Source organism: Clytia hemisphaerica, unplaced genomic scaffold (assembly GCF_902728285.1).
Source record: "Clytia hemisphaerica strain Z4C2 unplaced genomic scaffold, Clytia hemisphaerica genome assembly, whole genome shotgun sequence".
NCBI lineage: Eukaryota > Metazoa > Cnidaria > Hydrozoa > Leptothecata > Clytiidae > Clytia > Clytia hemisphaerica.
Window position 1 is genome coordinate 354,412 of NW_027103833.1, and position 10,676 is coordinate 365,087.

The 10,676-nt window shown below is 33.7% G+C and overlaps 1 protein-coding gene across 1 annotated transcript; it reads right to left on the reverse strand.

The window, feature by feature from the left end:
* Positions 1 to 477: 477 nt before the first annotated feature.
* LOC136806874 (forkhead box protein D2-like) lies at positions 478 to 2,301 on the reverse strand. Its single transcript, XM_067063450.1, has one exon. The coding sequence runs from the start codon at positions 2,119 to 2,121 to the stop codon at positions 979 to 981; it is 1,143 nt and encodes a 380-aa protein (XP_066919551.1). The 5' UTR covers positions 2,122 to 2,301; the 3' UTR covers positions 478 to 978.
* Between the last annotated feature and the right edge of the window lie 8,375 nt (positions 2,302 to 10,676).

Genomic DNA, 10,676 nt, shown 5'->3' on the forward strand with positions numbered 1-10,676 from the left:
AAGATATTGCTTTGGATTTTCAACTGGTTGACGTCAGAATAGGTTTTTTCAACCAGTGATCAATTTTTGACTGTATCTTTAGATTGAAAGATATGTTTGAAAATTATTTTCGCAATGAATATTTCAAAGTTTCGAAAAACACAAACACAGTTGACTCTCGACTTTCGAATTCGAACGGTCTAATTTGTTCGAATTATAGAAAGTATTTTCGAAAGGTTTCTCGATAACGGGAACTGAAAAACTAGTTCAAATTATAGAAAGATTCGAATTAAAGATGTTCGAATTAGCGAAAGTCCACCAAAGTGCTTGGTCCAAATCGGCTACAGAAATTTGAAAGTCATATTCATGATATTCGGGTGATATTCACGTCGAAAGTTGTATAAAATTTGCAACTATTGAAAAAAACCGGGGTCTTTCCGTAAAAAACATTCCGTCATCAATATAATGAATAAAAAGAGAAGTAATCCAATATACTTTTAAAGATTTTCTTTTTCCAACTATTTAGTACTTTTGAAAGACGAAGAAAAATATTTACAAGCCAATAATAAATTTTTCAAATAAATTTTGTTCATATTTTATATAATTTATATAAAACTATAATAGCCACTTAAAATAATAATAATATCATAAATTTTTTCAATAAATTTAGCGCTTTATATACTAACAAGAACCCAGTAATAAAATCTACAGTAATAATTTACAGTAACTAATTTATACGATTATAATATTTTGAAAAAAAAATAAAAAACATAAAACACAAAAATAAATGTACTTATTTTTTTTCTACAAAACACTAATTGACTAAAACTCAACTAAATAACTTTGGAATATTTACATTATCTAAACAACGTTCAAAACTATAAACACAAGGTATGGGTGTTGAATTTAGAAAAATAAAGTGTATTTAGCGGGAAAGTTCATAAATTTCTAGCTTTCCACATATAAAGTTTTCTTCTTATTTTCAAACAAAATGTCATTTTAAACCATGGAAAGCTTATAGCGTTCGTCCCATAAATAATGTGATCGTTGGGTGGACCCATAGATGCGGCGCCTCTCATAAAGAGATGCGGCCGTTGAAAGGTCAGTTGCACCGAAACGCGGCGTAGCGTACCGTTTGTCGTTTAAGTAATCCAAATTGAGACGGGCGTACGGGTATGATGATGCAACACCCGTAAACGAGGGCGGTGAAACATCCGTTGATGAAGGGCGTTTGTTAATCTTAATCGGGATCGGGCGTTCAATTTCTTTGTCGTCGCGTAACAAACTTTCAACGTCAAAGCCACGTTTTTTGGTGGCGGTGGGCGGTGGTGAGGGAGTTGGAAGGCTAGTTGCAATTGGTTTTGAGTTCACTTCGATTCTCTTTGAGCTTACTAAGTAGGGCGGGCTCTTACATTCGGGCGATCTGATCGATGTTGGGCGGTAGTAGGGCGAATATCTGACTGGGTGTGAAGTATAAGATGCCATTGTTGGTCTTGGAGATGAATATTGTTGATAGGATGACCAATAAGGACCAAAATGTTCGATCAAATCACCAAAAGCCATCGCACGTCGGGCGCGTCGTTGAGCTCTGCGACGTCTGAAATCACCTTTTGAAAAGTCATCAAAATTTGCAGGATTGATTGCCCAGAAATGTCCTTTCCCGTTCGGGCTTCGTCCTGCTTTTACGAAACATTCGTTTAAACTTAGATTATGTCTGATACTGTTTCTCCATCCTTGACCAGCTTTGTTACGGAAATACGGTTGAGTGTCTAGAACAAATTGATAAATATCACTGAGAACTAGCCTCTTTTCCTTGGATGACAAGATAGCATTGGCAATAAGGCTAATGTAAGAATGGTTCGGCTTTCCATCTGTGGTTCCTTCGTCGTCTGAACCGCGGGTAGATGACGATTCCGAGACTTTAGTGTCCCGCGTTTTAACCGCGTTTTCATCAATCATCTTCTTCTCTTTCACTACTTGATCACGACTTGTCTCGATTATCTCAATTTCGGCAGCCATACTCTTTTGTTTCTGTTTTTCAGCTGTGATGGAGTCAAAACAAAACGGTTTCTTCATATCTTCTCTATGTGACTGCTGTTGTATATCAAAACGAAGCTTTGTAGGTTCTGGTCGCATTATCATTAGACTGGATACCACACACAACACACAAGTTGCCTTTCAAAAGTCCAATTGCACAGGCTATGTTGTCTGCTCTTGAGCGTTGCAAAGGCTTGACTAAACTACTTTCCTTTGACTGAAAAGGTTCTTTATTTATATTGACGAAAAAAACGTTTTTTGATGACCGACCGCAACTTTTAATGACAGTTTTTTGATATAATGGCACTTTAAAAAGTTATGTTACGATTAGTTACATTTTATTGCTTTAAGCTGATTGGCTACTTAAGATTCAACAACAATGAGGTTTCTCTTATTGTTCGCATATAAAGGGGTTGTTTGTCTATAAGTTAGCGTTGTCTCTTCATAATGAAAGAGAAAGCATTCTTTTGTTATTATACCCGTTAGAAATATTAAAACAATAGAGTTTTTGTCGTTATTATTGTTCGGTTTAATGTATCTCTTGAGAGGCAGTCCTATAAATAAATTTCTTTGTTTTTGAAATTGATGACATTGGTGATGCTCTTGCCTGCTAATGATTAATTAGATTTAATACACGAGTTACTTAATTGATTGTCGTTAAGTCGTCAATTAGCGATACACCTTCGGAAATTTTTCGCAGCTTTTTGTTAGAACTCTCTTTTCAAAAATATTCTTAAAAAAAAAACTTTTATTGATCTTGCTAGCATCCAGGCAACCGTTATGAGATCCATTTTAAATTCCTTACAACCATGCATAAACAAAGCAGCTAAGTTTTGGTTTAGATGGCCAACTCTCAATCTTGTTTTCCCTCATTTTTGAAGTAGGTCGGCAAAAAGCCGAAAGTCGATTTGATGCTCCATTTTGAACTCAATGCAAAAACTTCAATCTCTATCGGCCTTCTGTCGTCTCTTTAAATCTAAAGCAAACTCGGCTTTTTCTCGATACCGTTCAAGCATACACTCATTTTTTATACAAACCAGTAAATTTTTGTTGAGGCTTGGCTGTTCTTATTTTGAGTTTGAGCCTCAAATTGTTCTGATCATCTTCTTATTTATAGGGTAAAATTGAGTTATTAAAGGATTAATACCCAATTTTTACAACTGTGACCCCTAAATTGTCTGCTTAAGGATTGTTCTTAAGTTGTTCTTATTTTTTGGCGATTTTGAGCCTCATTGCTCTTATAAAATTGTTCTTAAAAAAAGAGTGTAGTGATAAAAAATCGCGAGGTTGGATAGAGATAGGCTATGCTACGGTGATTTAAATCCTAAAAATATGTAATCAACGTCGGGAATATCATTGCTGCAATGTGCAGTGAACTGACGGAGTGCATGATTCTCTGAAAGGGCGTTACCAACAAAATTAAAAATTTAAAGGTTTTATAACGTCCTTTGTTTCCTTGAAAAATGTAGGCCTTCCCAAGTATTTAAATTAACGAATTGAACAAATATTAATTAGCTTTTACTGGGTGTATCGTAATTAGCAAAATATGTCAAAATTCTAGGGGGTCATTATATTGATAGGTTTTAAATTTGAGCGTTAGGCCTTAGCCCACGCCTTTTTTAAATAACTTCGGCTTAATGAGCCTTAGATTTAATTATAATGTTTTGTATTTATTAGCTAGTTTAATGACATTAGTACAGTTTATGGGGCTTAATCACCTACTTATTAAAATGGATTAACTTGCAATATTTTGAGCGGGAAGCTTTTCACGAGAAATTTGTGAGATAAATACAGCGTGTTTAGAAAAAATATAACAAAAAATGGCAAAGCGGTTTGGGTAAAAATAGGGTTTGGCATGGAAAATAGAAGATCAGAATAATTATTTGGAATCATTAACGCGCATTTAAAAAGAAATCTGCCATCTTAATCTTAATCTTCTTCTTCATTTAGCTCCCTTCGTATAATCGGCTTTATAATATACTCTCTTGAAACCATCGGCCATATAAATAAAGCCTAGATACACAGGTATAAGATTGACTTTATGCTTAAGTCTATTTTTATATAAGAACCAGTAAATTTTTGTCGAGGATTATGTTATATATATGTTGTTATATTTGTGGCACTTTGAGCCTAAAATTCTTATTTTGTTCTTATTTCTAAGGCGAAACTGAGGTATTCTAGGTTATTTTATTTGTTTAAAATTTATCAATTCTGGGCTCGGCATTGTTATTGAATTGTTCCTATTTTCAGCATTTTTGAGCCTCGCTGTTTTTCTAAAATTGTTCTTATAAAGAAAGATAGTGGAGTGTAGGTCGAATTCAAGTCTCATATTCTTATAAAGTTCAAATATTTAGGAAGTGTGTATTATTTTACACTCAAACCACACAAATAAGATAGACGTAAACAATGACGAAGATGAAGAAGATGTGAGAAAATGCATCATCATCGTTTTTCACACAGGATTGACAAAGTAATTCACAATTTTACCGAATCAAAAAAAAAGAAGAACAACGTCATTAACAAGAAAGACAAACTTCCCTCTGAAAAAAAAATGGATGCCAAATGAACAAGGAAGGAAATTTAAAAGATGATACAAGTCGTTTAGTTAAAAAAGAACACATTGTTTTTTTGCGATGCGCCTACACAGTTTTTGTTGTGTAGTGTCCGCTGTCTTTTTTAGATGCAGGAAGATCGTACAAACTTACTAATGGTTTTATTTCTTTTATAAGAATATTTTTTTACGTACCGTTACTTTTTGACTATCTGACCTGGAACTTTTTTTTTATGTATATTTAGATGATATTTGACGGCTTTTAATGACATTTTACCATATGGTTCGCCATTACATATAAGAGTATTATAGAATATTTAAAATACCCCCAGCATACCCAAATTTCCCCATATCAAATGATTTTTTCATTTGAAAACATTGGGAATTTTTGGCAAGTCATCTCTCTGTTGTGTGTGAATTTGAGATTTCATTAGACGTGCTAATGAGATGCTTTACTAACATTGTGAAATCGACTATTGTTTACTACCTCCTCCCAGGAAAAATTAACTATAAACAAACTAAATAAACGTCACAAAAGCTTAAAAAATTAAATAGTTAATTAAAAACACAAATCTTTTCATCATCCTATTGTTAAATTTTGTCAATTTTGCGTTGGTTTTTTAACGTCCAATATTCCCGCAAAAAATGATGCGTGATTATCCGGCCTCGTTTTAATTGATGTTCCATATCTTAATTTGTTTGAGACTGTTAGTATATTTCTTTTTTTCACTAATAGTTATTAAGGATTTAATTATGATCCCGTAGGATTATCCTTTGCTAATAGATGTGATAATGATATTCGCTGTTTACAGTTTACTATTTTTAGCATAGGTAGCGGAAAACAGGATCTTCATTTTTTAAGATTCAACAATCAAATAAAACCATAAAAAAATGAAGAAAGTATAGCAGCGAAACTTCGGTTCATTTTACTTCTGAAATCATTTTTGAAAGTTCAGCTTAACAAGGCCTTAAGGTTTGGGGCCACTTGAATCATCATATAGAAACATTTGGAAACTGAAACACGCAAAAAAGTTTCACTTTAAAAAATCGAAAAATTCATCAAAAGTTTCTGTCTAGACAAAACAGATCTTGAGTGTATATTCAACTGTATGATAACTTCTAACTGGCAACACCTTTGAATAAATATTTTTTTGAATTTTTTAGAGCTGAACCATTTTAAGATTAAAGAGTTACTTGTATGAAAATGACAGCCATAGATTTCTTCACTTCACTTTTTTTTAAATTTAATGCTTGATTTTCATTCTTTTTTTGGATAAAATTCCACTCACAAATATCCTTTAAGTAACACAAGACTTTAAATCTGTTTCGAATTTTATCAAAAGGTACAACAGCTTTTTTGTTTTTTTATAATATTGAGATATTTTTGTAATTGAATCGCAAATTATAATTGTATCAAAAATAAAATGTCAAAAAAATATACCTACTTACTAAAAAAGTCTCAACATAATTTGAAAACAAAAGAGGTATTTTGATTAATTTACCATCGCAAAGATTGTAACTGATTTTATTCCAAAACATTGTTAAATGCTTGGGAGAAATCCACATCAAATGACAGCGTAAATGGTATTAAAATGACATTACGATGACAGGTTTCGGTGATTTGTTACAAATAAATGGACATAATATTCCAAAGAAAATATAAATATTCATTCAAACATTGGAACCTGTAAAAATAATCACAAAATCCTACCCTTGCCCACTGACGGGGGTGTGCCGCTGAAGTTCGAAAAATAGACCCTACGTGGGACTCGTTTTTTCGAAAAAAAGTGACCCTGCATGGGACTAAAACTCAAAATTTGCACCAAAATTCATAGCGACCAAATTATTGATGAGTCTTGAAATTAAAGAATTGATAAAATTCAACCTTATGATTTTTTGACAAATATTTTTAGTGTGATGACCTTGGGTGTGGGTCTTATTTAGGCCCGGTGAACGGCGAATTTTTCCGGTTTGAAGCACGCAAAAAAAATTAAAATTCGCTTGTCCAAAAATACGGTTCGTCGCCTCAAGTACATATTCACGCTAATCAATGCACTCTGGACTTGCTCAGAATTCTCCGGTCTAGAATTTAAAATTCGCCGGAGTTAATTTTCCATTACTAAGCCTATGGAAAATAAAGCAAAAACCCTGGATGTTAATATTTCTAATTTAGTATCTATTTCAGCATTATATACTTCAAGAATATAGAAATCGTGTTGACATTACATTACAATCTCAAAGTTTTCCACAGGAAAATTGCAAAAGTTAGGTTAGGTACGAGTAAAAGCTAAGACGTGCAAAAGAGTTCTCAAAATTAAAAATTCAGGGTTTGGCTGGACGAGAGACATTTCATTAGCTGCAATACCAATTTTGAAATTAAATTTCTATAGATCACGTAATACTATTGTGTTTCAATTAAATTTCATTAGTTGAAATTATTAGAATTAAATTTATGAAATTGCTTGACATAGACGTCAACTGACCAACTTCATGATTTTAGGATTGCTACTGTCCCTTGCTGGCCTTCACACGTTTTTTCATAAGAACATCAGAAACTTTTGAAGCCTTTGAATGTTCTTAACTTTTTTAGTTTTAAGCCTTAAAATTTTCTTAACATGTTCTTAATTTCAACATTGGGCGTACAAAAATGTTCTTAACTTGTTCTTAATATTTTGGCCACAGAAGCCTTATGTTCTTATATAGTTTTTTTTTATTAAAAAACGTGTACTCCACCTATTCAGTTTACAAGCCTTGTACCCAATTTCTTTAATTTGCGCAATTGTTAAAAATAATTAAATCGCAACAGCAATTCAACCCTTAGATTAATGGTTAGGTCGAATTACGCAAACAATGTTTATCATCCGGATGTTCATTATGGAAAATTAAGGGCCAAAGTCATAACACCAATCAAAAATTAATTAGAAATTAAAGATGCTAAAATATTTGTCCCTTTCCTTTCGTTTCAAAAGCATTTCCATGCCATCTAAGCTCATGTACTCCCATTATATTTTAATTTCAGGTCATTAGTAAATTATGAATTTCGAGGTATGGTAATAATTCAAATTAATTACTCTTAAGTTTTTGCAATCACGGTAATTTATTTGCCACCTGGCTTTGCTTCCAATTGTGTGGTTGCTTCCTATAAATGTTAATCCCCTCTCATTAAGCCTAATTATCGTTTGAATTCCTTTTGCAGAACTTTTTGAAAGTGGTGTTAAGCTGCTTTGACATCTGTTTGGATCTGAACAATTTGCTTATAATATTATGCTGTTCTTCCTTCTTAAACCCATAAACGGAATCTTGGCAAAACACACCAATCGATAGGTATCTAGTGTTTAAAGTATAGTATAAGAAAGAGCATTGGATTTTAGTTTACCAGTATCAAATTATATTTAGATCTTTGGACATCTAGATTTTTCAACCCTGAGTTTTACCACAATCATCAACCCCCTGGATACTAAAAATTCTAAAAATGTATGTGATATACCCTCTGGACGTAACAGATGTTCCGATTATTCAAAATCTCTGGTCAATGTATCCGTCACCCCCCCCCCCCCCACGTCGCGTAATCTCTAATGATAAAGATAAGCTATAGGGTCATTATCGTTTTAAAGAGTAAATCATTTTGCATAAAAACAGCTACAATAGCTAAATACACCTTCATATTTGCAAAATAGAATTTTAGCACGATAAACCGGGGGGGGGTATTAGGGCAATATTGGTTACGGGGATCGAGGATGCTCCGCTGGTCAGGGTACCTTTTTTAACCTCCACGAGTCCAAGGTAGGGTTCCAAAATAGAAAAATCAGTCCCTCGTAGGGTGCCTTTTTGAAAATTTGGGGAAAAAGTAGAACATTTTGGAATTTAAGTCCCATTCAGGGTCACCTTTTTGCAAATTTCGGCAAAATTTTTGAAAAAACGAGTCCCACGTAAGTTCCATTTTTCGAACCTCAGCGGAGCAACCCCGTCGGTCGGCAAGGGTAGTACCCCCCCCCCCGGGACGATAAACATCGTCTAAAACATGTCTGTAAATGGGCTATTCTATAAATAATATGTACCCCCCCCCCTATGTTGAGAAGGAGTGACATTCCAGGGTGGTCCGAAAAATAAAAGATCCAGGGGTCTGGTTTTTCCTGTCATATATTTGGTCGGAATCACTGATTGAAACTATTTTTCTTTGCTTAGCGATTAGAGAGGAATAAATATTTTGGCTATCAGTGATTCTGACCTTTCTATTATTCCTACCTCTAAAGAAGGGTGTCAAAATTAGAAGAAGGGTTTCGACATTAGACCAACTTACGGTATTCTGCTATTTCGTCCATACTGCAATCCCTGGAAAGTGGTGACTTATAAATGAAATGAATGTAATTTCCCCAACTGATATTTTCATTTGAGACTCTTTAACACTTTTTGGCACTCTTATTCGATTTTTAGTATAAAAAAAGGACCTCTATGCAAGACGGAGTGTTTGAAATTTGAACATACGAAAACGCATGTATGTTTTCCTGGCCAACAATAATCGATACCGCAAGGTAATCGATATTAATTGATACCTCATTGAAAATAATCAATTGCTCATCGAAAATCAATCGCTAATCAATATTCACAATTTTTTTGAACTCGATTAGCTATCAATTATAGGTTTTAATTGATAACTGATCGATCGATTAATATTGATTATATATCCATTTAAAACGATGATTGATTTCATTAATTACGACATAACATAACAGTCGAGATATTGCATAATAATGGATGGTACCTAACCTAAACTTGCATCACCACCAAACAGGAAACCCATGAAAGCCTGCAATCATAAGCTAGAATGCAAATAAAGCATTATTTGGCTTCTACGGTTTTAAAACTGAACTTGAGACACCCCTTCTCACATACCCACTGGAACCCCTTCCCACTGGAAAAATTGTCCAAAATATCGTTCCCGGTGGAAAATTATCCTCCAATTTTTGTCCCCATTGTAAATAACCAAATTAACCAATCCTCACTGCAAAATATTGTGCTATTTTTCCCACCCCCACTGAATCTTCTGACTTGAAAACAAAAGAATTGAATTCCCCAGTCATGAAAAATATGGGAATATCAATCCCCATCGACTTTCAGTTCGTTATTTTTATCCCCACTGGCTTGGTCCTGGGACAAAGTTCTCGGTTGAGACACGTTCTGTATACCAAAGCTCTGATAATTTGAATCTGTGTTTAGTTTAGGCAACATTTCTAGTTGAAGTACCATAGAGAGTTAAATATAAGTTTGTATATTGTACTTTTGAGGATTGCGGAGTGACTGAACAGATTAGGAATATCCCGCATTTTTGACCTGCATAAAAGTGGTGATTTACCTTCGTCCTTAGTCAATCAAGATCTAGACAAATCAAAAGCTAATTTTCTCTGTTACTGAGTAACACAGATATATAAACTCATTATAGTATCTGGCTTGAAAGTTTTAATGATAGTTAGATGGATTTTCCAAATGGGAGTGATTCAGACTACTGCTTTCTCTTATTCTTAAAGAGTTCAAAAGTGTTTCCGATCGCAGGAACATTAGAGGCTTCTAACGACCACATACTAAGGAACAAATTTACATAACAGAACACATCATATAAGTTGAAAGTTGATACCAAAATCTCGATTTTCTCAGTTTGAATTTATTTTACTTTCACTAAAAATCATATTGTACAGAAAAACATTTTGCTCATGAATTGGTCATTTGACGACGAACGCTTTCACATTTTCTGCGAGCTGATAATTCAAAATTTGAAATTCTCTCAATACACTCTTTTTTATATAAGCATACTTAGGCTCAAATTCGGTAAAAATAAGCATGATGCTAAGCATACCCCCAAGCTGAAATGCAAAAAAATTCGTACTGCTTTTCTAAAACCAAAGACCAAAGATTTTTGCCTGGCTACGCAAAATTACAAAGATAACTTTCATTCTTTGAGCCGAATCAAAATGCCGACTTAAAAGTTCGAAACCCAAAGAAAATTAACAAATCATATTGAGTCTCGACCGGATTTTCCGGTAAAAAAAGCTTTACCTGTTCTCTGGATGAGTTTTGATAATAAATTGCCTAAATAAGGGGGCTGACGATGGGT

Bases quoted from the DNA above. Each gene is read 5' to 3' on its own strand.
- LOC136806874 (XM_067063450.1), bottom strand. From the start codon at position 2,121: ATGATAATGCGACCAGAACCTACAAAGCTTCGTTTTGATATACAACAG.